The sequence below is a fragment of the Pan paniscus genome, chromosome 4, assembly GCF_029289425.2.
Source record: "Pan paniscus chromosome 4, NHGRI_mPanPan1-v2.0_pri, whole genome shotgun sequence".
Taxonomy (NCBI): Eukaryota; Metazoa; Chordata; class Mammalia; order Primates; family Hominidae; genus Pan; species Pan paniscus.
Genome location: NC_073253.2, coordinates 55,079,963 through 55,098,292, shown reverse-complemented (window position 1 = coordinate 55,098,292; position 18,330 = coordinate 55,079,963). Strand labels below are relative to the sequence as shown.

Sequence of the window (18,330 nt, the reverse complement as noted above, 5' to 3'; positions counted from 1 at the left end):
TAACAATAAATGCACTAGAACTTCAGTTTTTGAACTTTTAATGAGTATCATGGAAATATGTTTTAAAGCACAGGCTTGAGAGCCATACTGCCAGAACGTGACTCCCACATTTGCCACTTTACTGGCCGAGTGATCTTGGGCAATTAACCACTCTATGCCTCATTTTCCTCAACTGCAAAATGGGCATAATAATATTCTCCTTAAGTTATTCTAAGGATTAAATTAATGCAACAGATATTAAGTGTTTAGAAAAATACCTGCGCTTTTTCTCTGCCTGGCATTGCTGGGCCTGCAGGTCTGTGTCAAGCCATGGATGAGGGTCTTTGTTCTGCAGAATGGGGTTTGTTAAAGTTGTTAAGAATGAGGCCTATTTAAGAGATACCAAGTGAAATTTAGGAAATGACAAGAGGGTAGAACTGATTACTATACTCAGAAACACTCTGTGATACAGGATAAAAATAAATACAACACACTCAAATACAGGGTGATAGTCTGTGTAACAAACAGAGATATGATTTGTCAGATTACTTATGCCCATATAGAAGGGGATACGGTAGTCTGCGCAGCATATGTACATGGTACATGAACTACCAAAATAAGGTGTGAAGGTTGGCCTGACAAATTATGCTGCAGCACATTATACTGGCCTGCCGCTGGCCCACGGGCTTCTCGGTAGGTTTGGCATGGACAGGATCTATGAAGGCCAAGTGGAGATGACTGGAGATTAATGCGATGTGGAAAGCATTGATGGTCAGCCTGGTGCCTTCACCTGCTATTTGGATGTAGGCCTTGCCAGAACCATCACTGGCAATAAAGTTTTTGGGGCCTTGAAGGGAGCTGTTGATAAAGGCTGTTCTGTCCCTCACAGTACCAGATGATTCCCTGCTTGTGATTCTGAAAGCAAGGAATTTAATGCAGAAGTGCATGGGAAACACATCATGAGTCAGAATGATGCAGATTACATGCATTACCTAATGGAAGCAGATGAAGATGCTTACAAGAAACGGTTCTTTCCGTTCATAAAGAACAGCGAAACTTCAGACCTGATGGAGGAGATATACAATAAAGCTCATATTGGCTGGGCACGGTGGCTCACAGTCCCAGCACTTTGGGAGGCTGAGGTGGGTGGATTGCTTGAGCCCAGGAGTTCGAGACCAGCCTGGACAACATGGCAAAACCCTGTTTCTGCAAAAACAATTTATAAAAATTACCCAGGCATGGTGGTGTGCACCTGTTGTTCCAGCTACTCAGGGGGCTGAGGCGGGAGGATTGCTTGAGCCCAGGAGGTCGAGGTGCAGTGAGCCAAGATCATGCCACTGCACTCCAGCCTGGGTGACAGAGTGAGACCTTGTCTCAAATAAATAAATAAATAAAACAAAAAAGCTCATGTTGCTATACAAGAGAATCCAAACTATGAGAAGCCCAAGAAAGAAGTTAAAAACAACAGGTGGAAACATCCCAAAATGTCCCATGCCCAGAAGAAAGATCAGGTAGCTCAAAAGAAGGGAAGCTTCCTCAGACCTCAGGAGCAGGCTCTGAGAGCTAAAACAATGTTCTAGGATGATTTTTCAGACAAAAACAATAAACTTTTTTTTCTTTTTTTTATTTTATTATTATTACACTTGAAGTTTTAGGGTACATGTGCACAATGTGCAGGTTAGTTACATATGTATACATGTGCCATGCTGGTGTGCTGCACCCATTAACTCGTCATTTAGCATTAGGTATATCTCCTATTGCTATCCCTCCCCCACCCCCCACCCCACAACAGTCCCCAGAGTGTGATGTTCCCCTTCCTGTGTCCATGTGTTCTCATTGTTCAATTCCCACCTGTGAGTGAGAACATGCGGCATTTGGTTTTTTGTCCTTGCAATAGTTTACTGAGAATGATGATTTCCAATTTCATCCATGTCCCTACAGAGGACATGAACTCATCATTTTTTATGGCTGCATAGTATTCCATGGTGTATATGTGCCACATTTTCTTAATCCAGTCTATCATTGTTGGACATTTGGGTTGGTTCCAAGTCTTTGCTATTGTGAATAGTGTCGCAATAAACATACGTGTGCATGTGTCTTTATAGCAGCATGATTTATAGTCCTTTGGGTATATACCCTGCAAAAACAATAAACTTATTGGCTAAGCAGGTTTAAAAAAAAAATACCCTGCAGAAGCAAATTATTACATTTATTATCTAAGTTCCAAAATCAAAAGTTGGTTATTTGTGTCATGAATCATACTGGAGGCTTATTCTAAATTCTAAATATCCTGTTTATAGCAACTTAAAATGCCAGCTCATTGTATTATAATTTTGACATTAATCAACCTGACATTTTTCTTTTATAAAGGTAAGGCATGAACATATTAGCTCTCATGATTCTTTTTTTAAAAAATTATCACTTCTCCCAGATTTCCTAAGCCCCATTGCTTTAGCTCTCTAAGTTGTTACTGTGATAAGGGAAAATATTGTTTTCGTGTGATGTGCTGTAAATAGGTTGGGCAGCCATCTCAGTTTGCCTGAAACGGAGGGGTTTCTCAGGACATGGGACTGTTACTGCTTAAACTGGGAAAGTCTTGGGGAAACCAGGATGGTTGGCTATCCTACTGTAAAGCTATTACATAAGGTGGGGTAAAAGAGGAAAGGAAGAATCAGTAGTGGTATTAATCTCATTAAATACAAAAGAATTATTAGTACACCACTGTTCCCTTGATTTTTGACTCATGCAATCTCTGATGAGTATCTGAAGGGTAAAATTGCACTCAACTAATTAACTCTAAATGTCAGGCATTTGGACATCGTGTTTTTTTTTTCCTTTTGCTACCATCATCATCTGTGGAATGTATTTCTTCTCCTTCATTTTATGCTGTTCTGCTTTCCTCTGATTGTGTCATGCTTCTTCTTTTTCTTTTAGGTCAACTCAAATCAAAACATACTCTTGGGACAATGCCCAAGTTATTCTGGTTGGGAACAAGTGTGACATGGAAGACGAGCGGGTCATCTCAACTGAGCGAGGTCAACATTTAGGAGAACAGCTTGGTAAGAAACAAATTAATAAGTTAAAAAGAAAGATAATTTGCTTATTATATGTAACTCTGTACAGAGTCCGAGCTAATTGTCAGGGAGGAGTTAATGAAATGTTTGTCAATCTAACAGTGGAAAGCAACATAATCCTCCCTAAGTGGACAATATATTTTCTCCCACTTACTATGGCATCATGAGAGCTCAAGCGCAATTACAGAAGCAAAAATGATACTCAGAATTTTGGTCTTAGTACAAGGTATTTAAATTCTTATTCCATGAGAAACACAGGTTATGCCTTGTCCGCTATTTTTGTTTTTTTTTCCCCCATACTCTATTTTGCATTCAGTGAGCTCTTTATTTTATTGTGTGATTATTGTTCTCAAGTTTCCATTGGAGGAGGATAATGGCACAGAATAGGTCACATCCTAGATTCTGATTCTAGTGACATCACTGATAAGCCATGTTACTATTACAAATCCTTTTGAGACTTAGTCACCCCATCTCTCCAGAATGAGTATCATAGCCCGTGCCTATTTAACCAAGTCCTTGTAGATAAGATCAAATGAGATAATAGATATGAGAAAGTTTCAGAAATGGCAAAGCCATTTCAAACACAAAACATTGTATCTAAAGAGAAAAATGCTGGAGTGAGAAGGGTAGAGATTTAATACAAAGGAGGGATTGATGATTGATGATTGATTGGTTGAGTCAAGAAATTTTTACTGGGTACTCGTTGTATGCTTTATATTATGCCAAACATCATGGGGTATACAAAAAAGTAATTCACAGTCCCTAGGCTCAAGTTGCTCCCAATCGAGTGGACACTGAAGACTGGAGATATACATAAGGAAGCAGAAATACAAGTCAACAAAAACAGGTCAATGAGGAGATAAGCTGCAAGGCAGATGCCAACAGGAAAGCAACAGGGAGAGGGAGGCAGACACAGGAAGGGGAAAAACATTGCCGGAAGGAGATGTAGGAGTGGAGTGTGATGGGAGGAAGATAAAGAGCAATGCAGAGAGGGCCCCCGGGGAGATCAGGTGTGGAAATGAATACACCAAGAGGAAGAGATGAGTGATGAGGGGAGATGGAGATCATATGGGTGAAATGGCAAGATACAGCTTGAATGGTCTCTGAAGGAGAGTAGAATTTGCAACTACAAAGGAGATGAGGCATTATAAGTAAAGGGCACAGTCATGCATGGACATTGAGATGAGCATAAGGTGAGAGGACAGTGAATAGAAAAGTGAGAACCTAGCAGAAAGTTGCAGAACTGAGTTGTGGATTTGGGGAACAACTCCAGTCCTAGAGGTGAAGGAGTTGGAATTCTTTTTGTTTTTTGTTTGTTTGTTTTTGGTAGACCACTGAGAATATTGAGGCATTCTTAGCAAAGAAGAGTTTGACTTTTAACCTTTTTGGCCAGGACCTGCAGTAAGAAATACTTTCAATTTAGCATCCCAATACATACATATATAAAACTTCTGTAAAACAAAAGTTTTACAAAACACATTTTAACTTTACTTGATGAGATTCACTCTGTTTTCTGTCTTACTTTTCTTTCTTCTTTTTTCTTAAATGGTGGTCCCAACCCACTAAGTTGATCCCCAGAAGCAGTAATGTGTCTCAATCTATAATTTGAAAAACACTGTTATAAAGGGGATGATTTGGGATTAATCTGCTGGTGTTGTGCAACATGAGTCAGAAAAGCAAAGTCCCTCTCATTGGGTCACTCTTCCTCTTGATCATCTCATAACTAATCTAAATACAGTTCACTCTGAAAGTTTGACCATTTCTCATGAGCTTAATGAGTTCCTTAGACTAAAATCTATCTCTGGATGGCCACAAGAACCCTTCCACCAAATATTCTTAGAGCCACCCAGGAGAAAGTTACCTGGCTGGTGTACAGTCTCCTGTGGCGGCTTTTGAAGTTACCATCTCTGCCACAGGGCCTCTTCCCACTCTACCGATTAAACAATATGAAGAGTCTGAAAAAATGATAATTTTTTTTCTTAATCCTCTTAGGACCTCGGAAAGATAAGAATGGGAAATAATAGATCCCCAAAGAAAGAGAGGGAGGAAACCTGGGAGAGGGTTGGCAGGTTGGCTTCCCAAGATGGTCTCTTCCCTGTCTTCCTGTGTTTTCTTAACTAGCTGGGCACATGCCAGGATGGGGAAGAAACTGCTACACAGATGTAGGCTGTCTCTATGAATAAAAATGAAAACTGTTTGGTTAAAAAATGTACATATGTATCTCCAAGCCAAGAATTGTTTAATGTCATTGATACATAGGAGGCAGGCAACTGGCTAAATTTTTTAACACTCTAATAAATTACTTGGATATTGAGAAGACCAGGTTGTGAAAAGGGATGTTAGGATGATGGAAATGCATCAAGAGGGTGACTTTCCCACTGCTCCGTCGACTGGCACACACACAAACCCTTTCCATTCAGTACACAGATGTAGCAAAGTTCCTGAAATTGTGAAGCAGAATGTTTTATGTTCCTGTTCAAGTTCTTCCAGTGGTTTCTAATTGATTTTTTGCTCTCTATTCAATAAAAACCCAGCTGTTGTCATAGCAACCAACACATGTGCATTCTTGGAGAGTCATTTACCTCGTTTAATGTGGCTTGTTCTCCTCATGGCTACACATGCTTCTACAAATGATCCTGAGGGACAATTTGTATTTTTAAAAAATGCTCTCACAATTTAAATTTAAAGATTTTAAAGGTCTTTGCTTTGTTTTTTAATTACTTGTACATTTTATTCTTCAGAATACCATCACATACACACAAAGGTTCCACATTGTTTTTTAAATGTCATTACCACATCTTGGCAGATGGCTCAAAATAACTGCTTTATTGATCTGGTAGCAATTAATTCTCCATTGTGGATTGTTTTATCTGTACAACATTTGCTCATCCTAATAAGGGTCCTTGATGGAACCAAGTTGTAATGGAGCTCTTTAAAAATTCTTGTATGGCAGCTGTCGGTCCCAATCCAGTTTAGTTCATCAAGCATTTATTAAGTGTTTACAATATGCCAGTTACTGGGAATGCAATGACAAATAACCCTACCTTCTAGGAGCAAACATTGTAGTGCCTGAGATAGACTACACAGACAAAGAATATTTTTCTGGCTTTCCCTTTCTCAGCCATTTTGTTTCATTTGATCCTTTGAGCACCCCTCCTTACTGAATGCTGCTTTGTCAGCATTTATGACGTGGTGCTGTCTGTTCATCTCCTCCCTCTCCAGACTTGCATTTAGTTTCCTTGGTAGACTCCTCCTCCTTTATCCATCTCCTGCACTCTGGCTTTCTATCCTCAGTCCACCACTCCTCTCTCTCTACACCCTCCCTTGGATGTTTCCATCCACTCCAAGGTTTTAACTCCACCTCCAGACTAATGACTGCCAAATCATGTCCCAGGCCTGACCTCACACTGGCGCTTCAGGCGCCAACATCCACCTGCCAGCTGTGCATATTCAGTACTTCTGATTTAGAGTAGTGGTCTAATCATCTGCAGCTGAATTGGCTGGGGTTCATTTTCAAATGCACATTCATCAACCCAACTCAGACCTGCTGCATCAGAGTTTTTGAAGTTGAAGGCTAGACTCTACATTTTTAACAAGCATTTTTGTGACTTTTATACGACTAAATTTCCAGAACACTGGCTTTTGTGGGAAGCGAGTGTTTGGAGAGGGTAGGGAATTGCTGCCAGAGCTGAACATTACCCTATAGCTGGTGTTATTTTACCATGTTTTTTTTTTTTTTTTTTGGATGGAGTCTCGTTCTGTCACCCAGGCTGGAGTGCAGTGGCGTGATCTCAGCTCACTGCAACCCCTGCCTCCTGGGTTCAAGCGATTCTCCTGCCTCAGCCTCCCAAGTAGCTGGGACTACTGGCGCGTGCCACCACGCCCGGCTATTTTTTTGTATTTTTAGTAGAGATGGGCTTTCACCGTGTTAGCCAGGATGGTCTCAATCTCCTAACCCCGTGATCTGCCCACCTCTGCCTCCCAAAGTGCTGAGATTACAGGTGTGAGCCATCGCACCCGGCCTCCATGAGTGTTTTAACAGTTAGTCTATATGTATGTACCTATAACAATATATAAGAATGTTTTTAAATTCTATATTAAATTTATAGTATGGTACTTATATATGTACAATCTCATAATTTAAGTTTTAAATGTACAACTACTGTTTTAAATGAGAAAAAAATTTGGAAATACAATTAAAGATAGATTTTCCTAAAATAGAAGTAATTTATCTGGGAATAAGAACAAAGAAAGAAATTTATAGAGGAGGATGGATTTGTATTGCCTTGAAACCACAGGTGAAAGAATACTTGAACCATTATTATAAGCTCGGAAAGGGCAGAAAATGCAGAAACCCCTGTTTTCCAAAAATGTAGTCAGAGAACCAAACACTGCAGAGAAACTAAAATTGCTTCTGAGGAGAAGTCATTATTAATAATTTGTAAGGAGCCAATTTTAAAGCATTTTCAATTTGCATTAATATTTCTTCCTAAAACAAGTAACAGATAATATTCCCAATTCTCTCCATTCAAACAATTATCTTGATAGCCTCTGAACATACATATTACCGAATTCCAGATTCATCCCCCGTACCCTTCCTTCTTGTCCAGCACTGAACCCCATGAGAATTTCTGAAAGTACAAAATATTCTTATATTTTGCCATTTTACCAAGCTCTATAATTTGTCTTCCCTTCTTTTCCCATTTAATGGCTCTTTTGATTATTCATCTGACAAATATCTATAATAATACTGCGGAGTCATAAAACGTGTATCTTCCCTCTCACGGAGCTTAAAGTGTGGACTGTGTATCAGAAATAGACTCAAATATTATGAACACGTAAACAGGGCTGAGTGTAACTCAGAGGATAAAGGAAGGGCATGAAGTTCTATGAATGGGTAGTTACTTCTCTTTTTGGAAAATGAAGAATGACAAAAAGACACATTCTATGTCTATATACTCTGAAACATATTGATTTGATAAATACTGGCTTAATTAAACAATTTCTTCAAGGAAATAGTCTCTTGAAGTAGAAAGAGATAAATTTAAGACAAATGAAAAAGGATATTCTTTCACCTAACAAAGAATATACTAATGGAACCAATTATCTCTGAAAGTGGAAGGTAGTGCAGGCGGGACATATAATTACTTCCCAAAAGGTCTAGATAAATCAATGCAGGCAGATCTACCATGGCTAATGGGGGGAGTTTGCATTCTGTGGGATATTTCTGTGTCACCAAGCATAAGAGTTTGGGTGTATTGACCATGCTACATCATATGTTGTGGTACCACTCTCAGAGACAAGATGACTGAAGTGACTGAAACATTATAACCTAGCCAGAAAAGTGGATTTTAAGAACCATGCTCTTGATTTCTACTGAGCCTGAATGACCCCAGCATGCCTGATTTGGAAACTCTAAGATTCTCTGATTCACTCCTATGAACTTTTCAGTTTAAATCACCCTTGTCTCTCACTGCCAACCCAGGTAAGGGAGAGAAAGGCATTGACTACACTGTGAAATCATACGGTGGTGGAAGCCCTGAACTTGGATCCATGTGCTCTGGCCATAAGCAACCAATTTCTGTTTATACAATTTCCACCAGGAAAAATTGTAATAGCAGCATCATCATACCTTCCATAACCACCAAGCTCCACTTCAGTCATCATACCCTTGGGACAATCTTGAGTCACGCAATAGGTCTTTTTTTTTAGAGATGGGATCTTGCTCTGTTGCCCAGGCTGGAGTGCAATAGTAGCATGATCATGGCTCACTGCAGCCTTGACCTCTTGGACTCAAGCAATCTTCCCATCCAAGCCTCCCAAGCAACTGGAACTATAGGCATGCACCACCATGCCTGGCTAATTCTTTTTTATTTTTTGAGAGACAGGGTCTTCACTATGTCACCCAGGCTGATCTGGAACTCTTGGGTTCAAGCAATCCTCCCACTCTACTTTAGCCTTCCATGACTGGGGTTACAGTCATGAGCTACTGTGCCTAGCCCACAATAGGACTTAACTGAATTTAGTTTTCTATCTTAAAGTCCAGGAGGAAGGTAGGGCATATGTAGCTGGTAAACCTATTTAAACTCCGATCTTGGACCCCACAATCTTTCAGTGATCCACACAATCCAATGGAAGATGCTAGAAAATAACTAGATGATTACAAAAGATAAATTACCCTAAATCAACCATACTCAAATTCATAATTTCTCTTTTCAAAATGTGCTCACCTTTCTGGAACTTCCCCAACTAATAAACTGAAAAACTCCTTAGCCAAGTGTGCTGTGATTTATAAGAAACCTCTGGAAATTCTTGGTATCTCACTCTGTGTCCAAATTACACTGAGATGATTACCACTAAATTGTACAGCAATTTTTCAGTACCTTTAGAGCACCACTTTAGGGAAGCTATAATCAGAACTACTTAAGGCGGTTCTCATCTGAATAACTAAAAACCAAGGTGTTAGAGAGTGTGCTATTTTATTTGCTTGTTTGTTACATTGAGACTGCTGATATTGGGAATAGCAGGGATATCAGGAGTCACTGCTAGGCCTCAGCACATTGAGGGGACCTTGCTTATTTCTCAAAAAAATAATAATAATAAAATAAGGAAAACCCAAGGCGGGGACAAGGAAACAAATCTAGAAGGAAGACTAGATATAGAGAAAGGTTCTCGATCTTGGCTACACATTTCAGTAGGTTGGGAAGCTTTTAAAAATCCTAGTGACCAAGCTGCATCCCAAGCCAACTAAATTGGAATCTCTGGGCTGGGACCCAGACAACAGTATGTTTTTTAAGTCCCAGGTTATTCCAATGTGTAGACATGATTGAGAACCACTGATTTACAGAAAAAACAAGGGGCAGATTAGCCCAGAGAGCCAGCAGAAGGAAGCTGTAATTGGTTCCACCCTTCATGGTGGGGCTCGTGCTGCCCGGCCACAGGGAGCTGGTCTTCCAGGATGGATTCATGCTGAAGCTTTCATGCACCCTAGTCTAGTCCCCATGTGGCCAATAGGTGCATGGATTTTACAGAAGGCTATTGGGGATCAGAAGAGGAGTATGAGGTTATACAACAGAACGTAATTATTAGGACCAATGTAAATTTAGCAAAGTCCACTTGTAATTGCATAACAACCACTGAGCTGAAATAAATGAGCCAAAGATTCTTTTCTTAAACTACAGTGGGGTCACACTAGGAGTTTATTTCTTTTGGGGGGCAGGAGATAGACACTTCAAAATAGAACTCATGAATATATTACGGGACTTTATTCATTTACTAATGTATTCATTTATTCAGTATTATTGAGCACCAACTATTGGTCAGGCACTAGGAGTTAGGAAACAATAAGACCAAATTTCTGTCACCCCAAAGGAGAGTCTGAGAGACACATAAAGACTTTCAAAAGACAGCATATAATTGTTGTAATAGAGGCATGGACTCAGTGCTAGAGGAGCTTAAAAGATTAAGAATGTCCCTGTTTGGAGGCTCTGAGAAAGGTCACACTGTGGAGACAATGTCTGAACCATGTCTTGAAGTATGAATAGGATTTTGATAGTTAGACAAACAGGTGATGGTCTCCCTAGGCATAATAAATAGTATTCTGGAGGGATCTAAGCCTGGAAAAGTTGACATCATATATCATGGAGAACCTTGTTTGAAAGAATCAAAAACTCGGGCTTTGTCCTATACATGCTGAGGATCCTAAGTTTTAAACACTGGAGTGACAAGATCAGATTTCATTTTGGACCAATTACACTGGCAATATTCTAGAAATTAGGGTGTTTAAGATCAGCAGGAGTACAAAAAGAAAATATTAATAGCTCTATTTATTCGTACCTCAATTTTTTTTTCAGTTATTGGGTATGTTTTATAATGTACTACTGGAATAGTACATTATATAATTTATAAAATATTCATGTATTAGGGCAGTACTGTTTTTTGAAACTAAGAATTATAAAACAACATATGTTTGGAGACCACTGGCTAAAGGATAGACTGGAGGGTAAGGACAGGAAGCAGAGATTCCAATAAGAAGCTGATGCTATTGGGTAAATTATGGCGAGGCCTAAAGCAGGGGTTCCCCACCCTGGCTGTACATTCGAACCACCTAGGTAGCATTTTAAAAACCATGGCACGGACCCCATCACACACACACACACACACACACACACACACACACACACACACACATTAAGTAAATCAGAATATCTGAAGCTGAGGTACAAACATGAGTGTTTTTAGCTCCTTAGGTGATTCTAATGTACAGCCATGGTTGAGAACCCTTGATTTAGGCCCTCACCATGTCTCACCCAATTGTGTTAAAGTTGAGGACCACAGACCTAAACCAAGCAGTGGCACTGGGGATACAAACAAGGAATTAGAGGCATAAAAGATGATGGAGGTACCTGGCCTGAGTAACAGATTAAAATCATTGTGGAGGGAGAATTTCGGAGTAAAATCAACATACTAACAGGCAGAAGGGAAGATATCCAGAAAAGTCAGAGAGTAGAGAGTCAGGATAGTGGAGATACTTAGGTGGACAGTCATGAAGGCAAATGGGACAAGATCTAGAAAATACGTTGAAAGAACTAGTCTTAAATCTAAGCAATGCAATCCATAATTTTAAATATGACAGTAAATTACTATTTAAATGCTTTGATAAGCATTGATCCACAAATGATCCATGAGGTGATACACATAGGAGGACAGTGGGAATTTGGAGACTCTTTAGGAAGAAAAAGACAACATTGCATATTGCATAGAGAGGTGACCACCCCTTTCTTTTTAATGAAATCGAAATAGATTTCTAAGAGTTGCCTTCATTCAATGTCTTTTTGATAACACAAGAAATTAGTTCAAAAAAGTAAATAACATCATTAAGAACTGGCCATTGTAGCTACCTATGTCTGCATTGTTAACCTTGTTTTTAGCAAAAGATCATGGCTGATTTAATGGTTTGGTGGTTCACACACATTTATAGCTAATTTCATTTCATAGATTTCAGCCTATCGTTACAGTTTCAGTCCAGCTTGCCAAGGATCATTTAGTAAGCTGGGCACCAAAGCCAGAGAAACATGGACAGCCCTAGTGGTGGGCATGCACCCACCTTGGCTATCTTAAAGCTTTTCTGTTGAGCTCAGACCTGCAATGTTGCCTCCAGCCACTTCACTTTAATGAAGGATGATGGTTTTTTCCTTCAGTTTTAATCCTTTCCCTCTTACCCCTGCAAAAACAATTCTGTAATAAAGCCAGGTTGTGCAGCCAGAAACTCTAATGAGGATAACATTGCCCTAAAGCCTATTTTTAAAACTCAAACCACCTGTTCCAAATATGCATTAGCTCTGTTCTTCAGCAGCTTTTAAAGATTTATTTAACTCTCAATTGTAGTATTTCTCAAAGAATGAAAATTGCCAACCTCTGGGTTCAGCAGGGAATCCCAGTGACGCTACTAAAATGTTCTAAGTACCTATCTGCACACAGCTCTGAGGAGAAGCACTGCCACCCTACCATTATATCCCCAGGCTCACTTTCTTTTTGGCTAAGTATTCCCAGGAGGTATAAACTAAACCAACATTGTACATTTTAATGTGTTTGGGTTGGTTTAGGTGTGGTCATATCCATGGGCTGGGAAGGGAAGGGACTGCTGTTTGTTTGCCCTGGTTCTTGTCTCTTTTGTGCTTCCCAGTTCCTGTTAACCTGATCTTTATTTCATAATCTTATGGATCTCCACTCTCCCTTCTGGCAGCTGAAATTCACTCCTCAGAAACTGTCTGTTCCTTATGAATAAAGTGACCATGCATCCCAGTTTGCTCAGGACAGTCCTGATTTATGTTCATTTCCCAGTGTAAGTATTAATAGCATCCCCTTTCAATCTCAAAAGTGACTCAGTTTGGAGAACAAATGGTATGGTTATCCAATCCATGAAACCCCACCCATGCAGCATCTTTGAGTGATAAACTCCACTTCCTCTTTGTTTTTTATGCTGCCCTTCTTCTAAACCTCTACTTATTTTTTCTCACATTCCCCAGTGAATAAACTCTCAAGACTCTTGCAAATCCCTATTTTACTGAGACTCTGGCACATCGCTATTTTACTAATTGCCTTCCTTAACCAACTCCACTAATCTAGGTGTTCTTTCCTATACTCCTTCTTACTAATCCAGATCTTACCAACCTTTGACCCGAGTTTCCCCATTCTCATGATTCTGACAGCTCCAAGGGACATCAATATGCAAAGTGCCCTTCTTCATTATGAAGAGCTTCCAAAGCCCCACTGTCTATCTGTTACTTGTGGATCAAAGCTTATCCTCTAACAAACGTTATGTTTACATGTCTCCTGTCCCATCTCGACAGACAAAATTGTCTAGCCCTCATTTTTCTACCTGGATTTGGCTCAGAACTTCACCTTTGCTCCTTCTCTTAGAATGATCTTCCAAGCTGTGCCCTTTTCTCATTCACACAAACTTGCAAACACATTTGGTGAAATGTTTAAAAATTAATCCAGGTCCATGTAACCGAAATCTGTATAAACTGCCAGCTTCATTTTTTATTTGTTTTTCTTTTTTAACAAAAAAAAGCATAAATAGCAGTATTACTTACCAAAATTAAAGTCAGATATAAGAAATATAAACTGCAGTATTTGGATTTGGATTTAATTAATCTGCTAAGTGTTGAGAGCTGAAAAAGATTAAATCAAAGATGGCTTTCTCACACTAAATTGTGGAATCTGTGCTTGGATGCAGCTGGCAGAAACCATCTCTGTTCATCAGCTTTGCACACTGGCCAGTGTTATTTCCTTTCTCCCAGGGTAAAATTATTAGGGCGGGGAACAGTAGAGAAACAAATCACACTAACCAAACTCACAGGGGACAGATTTCTAATTTAAAATGCCTTTTATCATGCTCTGCGAAATGTAAATGTCACACAGTTGGTAATATTCCTGTTAGATAATCAGTGTATCCTTTTATCAATAGAAAAAATACCCTTAGAAAGGCTATCAATTTATTATGGTTTCTTAGTGGTTCTAGATCAAAGAAAAGGGAATCCAATGATGTTCACTCATATATTTCTTTATTTTTAAAATTAAATTAAATTAATTTTTTTACAAATTATGATGTTTCGTATTCATGGAATACATAGTGAATTTTTGATACATATAATGTATTGTGGTCAGATCAGGGTAATTAACATACATTTATCATTTCTATGTGTTGGGAACGTTCAGTATTCTCCTTCTAGCTATTTGAAACTATACAATGTATTATTGTTAACTACAGTTATCCTACAGTGGTACAGAACTCTAGAACTTACATCCCTTATCTGGTTGTAATTTTGTATCCTTTAACAAATACTTCCTTGTGCCTCCCTTCCCCCACACCCTTCTCAATGTCTAGTATCTTCTGACTACTTTTTATTACTATAAGATCAACTTTTTTTAGCTTCCCCATGTGATTGAAAATATGCACTGCTTAACTTTCTGTTCCTGGCTTTTTTCACTTAATATAACGTCCTCCAGTTCTACCCATATTGCCATGAATGACAGGCTTTCATTTTTTTATAGTTGGGCATATTTCATTGTGTATATACACCACATTTTTTAATCTATTCATCTGTTTTTGGACACTTAGGTTGATTCCATATCTTGGCAATTGTGAGTATGCTGCAATAAGCATGGGGGTGCAGATGTCTCTTTGATATACTGATTTCCTTTTATTTGAATAAATGCTAAGTAGTGAGTTTGTTAGAGCCTATGGTAGTTCTATTTCCAGTTTTTTTGAGACACCTTCATACTGTTATCCATAGTGGTTATACTAGTTTACATTCTTACCAACAGTGTATAAGAGTTTTCTTTTCTCTGCATCCTCACCAACATTTGTTATTTTTTGTGTTTTGATAATAGCCATCCTAACTAGGGTGAGATAGATGATACCTCACTGTGGTTTTGATTCACATTTCTCTGATGATTGGTGATGTTGAACATTTTTTGATACATTCACTGGCCATTTTTATGTCTTTTTTCTTTTTTTCTTGAGGCAGAGTCTTACTCTGTCACCCAGGCTGGAGTGCAGTGGGTGTGATATCGGCTCACTGCAGCCTCTGCCTCCCAGGTTCAAGCAATTCTCCAGCCTCAGTCTCCCAAGTAGCTGGGATTACAGGCGTGCACCATCACTCCTGGCTAATTTTTATATTTTTAGTAGAGATGGGGTTTTGCCATGTTTGCCAGGCTGGTCTCGAACTCCTGACCTCAAGTGACCCGCCCATCTCGGCCTCCCAAAGTGCTGGGATTACAGGCATGAGCCACCGTGCCCAGCCATTTTTATGTCTTCTTTTGAGAAATGCCTGTTATTGGTCTGATCGAGTTTTCTATTTCTTCTTGTTTCAGTCTCTCTCTCTTTTTTTTTTTTTTTTTTTTTGAAACAAGGTCTTACTCTGTCACCCAGGCTGGAGTGCAGTGGCACAATGTAGGATCACTGCAACCTCCATCTCCAAGGTTCAAGTGATTCTTCTGCCTCAGCCTCCCAAGTAGCTGGAAGTACAGGTGCCCACCACCACACCCAGCTAATTTTTAAGTATTTAGTAGAGATGGGGTATCACCATGCTGGCCAGGCTGATCTCGAACTCCTGAACTCAAGTGATCCACCCACCTTGGCTTCCCAAAGTGCTGGGATTACAGGCATGAGTGACCACACCCAGCCTTGATTCAATCTTTTTTGGTTGTATGTGTGCAGGAATTCATTCATTTCCTCTAGGTCTTCAAATGTATTGGCATATAGTTGTCCATTGTAGTCTCTTATGATCCTTTATATTTCTGTGGTATATATTTTGATGTCTCCTTTTTGTCTCTGACTTTATTTATTTAGGTCTTATCTCGTTTTTTCTTCGTCTAGCTAATGATTTGCCAATTTTGCTTATTGTGTTATAAAAACAACTTTTTGGCCAGGTGCGGTGGGCTCACGCCTGTAATCCCAGTACTTTGGGAGGCCAAGGCAGGCAGATCACGAGGTCAGTAGACCGAGACCATCCTGGTTAACACAGTGAAATCGCGTCTCTACTAAAAATACAAAAAATTAGCCAGGCGTGGTGGCGGGCGCCTGTAGTCCCAGCTACTCGGGAGGCTGAGGCAGGAGAATGGCGTGAACCTGGGAGGCAGAGCTTGCAGTGAGCTGAGATTGCACCACTGCACTCCAGCCTGGGGACAGAGTGAGACTCCCTCTCAAAAAAAAAAAAACTTTTTGTTTCATTCATCTTTTATTAATCTTTTATTCTTAATTTCTTTCTTCACCCACTTGTCATTCAGTAGCATATTGTTTAATTTCCATGTATTTGTATTGTTTCAAATGATCTTCTTGTTATTAATATCTAATTTTGTTTTATTGTGGTCAGGTAAGATAATATAATTTTAGTTTTTAAAAATTTGTTAAGACTTGTTTTGTGTCCTAATATATGGTCAATCCTGGAGAATGTTCTACATGCTGATGAAAAAAATATGTATTCTGCAGCTGTTGTGTGAGATGTTCTATCAATGTCTGTTAAGTCCGTCTGGTTTGTGGCATAGTTTAAATCTGATGTTTCTTTGTTAATTTCCTGTCTGGATGATCCAATGCTGATAGTGGAGTGTTGAAATTCCCAACTATTATATTATTGAACTATTATATCCCTGGGGTCTATCTTTCCCTTTACATCTAATACTTGCTTTATGTATCTGGGTGCTGTGGTGTCAGGTGCATATATATTTATAAGTGTTATATTATTTTGCTGACTCAATCTTTTTATTATTATATTGTATCCTCTGTCTCTTTTTATAGCTTTTGACTTGAAGCATTTTTTTTTAACTGCTGCAAGTATAGCTATCCCTGCTTACTTTTGGTTTCTGCTTGAATGGAACATCTTTTTCCAATCCTTCACTTTTTGTCTATGTGTGTCTTTCCAAATGAAGTGAGTTTTTTGTAGGTAGCATATAATTGGGCCTTGATTTTTTTTTAATCTATTCAGCCTGTCTGTGTCTTTTAAATGGAGAATTTAAGCCATTTACATTCAAGGTTATTATTTCATAGGTGAGGAATTACTCCTGTCATTTTACTGATTGTTTCCTGGTTGTTTTATATATCTTTTGTTTCTTATTTCCTCTTTTATTATTTATTTTTGTGGCTGGGTCCCTATCTGTAATGATAAGTTTTTATTTTATTTATTTATTTATTTATTTATTTATTTATTTATTGAGACAGAGTTTTGCTCTTGTTGCCCAGGCTGGAGTGCAATGGCACAATCTTGGCTCACCACAACCTCCGCCTCCCAGGTTCAAGATATTCTCCTGCCTCAAACTCCCAAATAGCTAGGATTACAGGCATGCACCACCATGCCCGGCTAATTTTGTATTTTTAGTAGAGATGGGGTTTCTCCATGTTGGTTAGGTTGTTCAAGAACTCCCAACCTCAGGTGATCCACCTGCCTCGGCCTCCCAGACTGCTGGGATTACAGACATGAGCCACTGCACCCAGTCTGATTCCTTTCTCTTTTTTCCTTCATATATTGCCTCTACTAGGGAGTTTTATAGTTTCACAAGTTTTTATTATGTCATTTATCATCTTTTTACTTCCAAATGTAAGACTTCCTTGAACATTTCTTGTAAGGCCAGTCTGGTAATGATGAATTTCCTTGGTTTTTGCTTTTATGTGAAAGATTTTATTTCTCCATCATTTCTAAAGGATGGCTTTGCTAGGTATAATATTTGTGGTTGGGAGGGTTTTTTTTCTTTTGGTACTTTAAATATATTATTCCATTCCCTCCTGTCCTATAGGGGTTCTGTGAGAATTTCACTATTAATCTAATGAGGGTTACTTTATATGTGACTTGATGCTTTCTCTGTCTGCTATGATTTTATTAATTATGCTATCCTCATCTTTTCCCTTCTTTTCTGCTTCCCAAAACACCAAAAATATAAATATTTGTTCACTTAGTAGTGTCCCATAAGTCCTGTAGGCTTTATTTATTTATCTTTTTTCTTTTTTTTTTTCTGCTTATATTATTTCAAAAGCCCTGTCTTCAACTTCAGAAATTCTTTTTTCTTCTTGGTCTAGTCTGTTGTTGAAGCTCTCAATGGTAATTTTTTATTTTAGTCATTGGATTCTTCAGCTTTAAGGTTTCTGTCTTGTTCTTTTTAATGATACCCATCTCTTTGTCAAATTTCTCATTCAAATCATGAATTGTCTTTCTGAATTCATTGAATTGCCTATATTCTCTTGTATCTCAGTTTTCTTAAGTTTATTGTTTTGAATTCT

General features: G+C 38.8%; 1 protein-coding gene and 1 pseudogene across 2 annotated transcripts in view; both read left to right on the top strand.

Annotated features, from left to right (window-relative positions):
• Positions 1 to 18,330, top strand: part of RAB3C (RAB3C, member RAS oncogene family) — a 278,339-nt gene that overhangs the window by 241,091 nt on the left and 18,918 nt on the right. For both annotated transcript variants that reach the window (XM_008952751.3, XM_003827398.5), the window contains exon 4: positions 2,914 to 3,038. In XM_008952751.3, the coding sequence (XP_008950999.2) occupies positions 2,914 to 3,038 (125 nt within the window). The remainder of the gene's footprint in view (positions 1 to 2,913; positions 3,039 to 18,330) is intronic.
• Positions 327 to 2,088, top strand: LOC106634775 (large ribosomal subunit protein uL18-like; annotated as a pseudogene).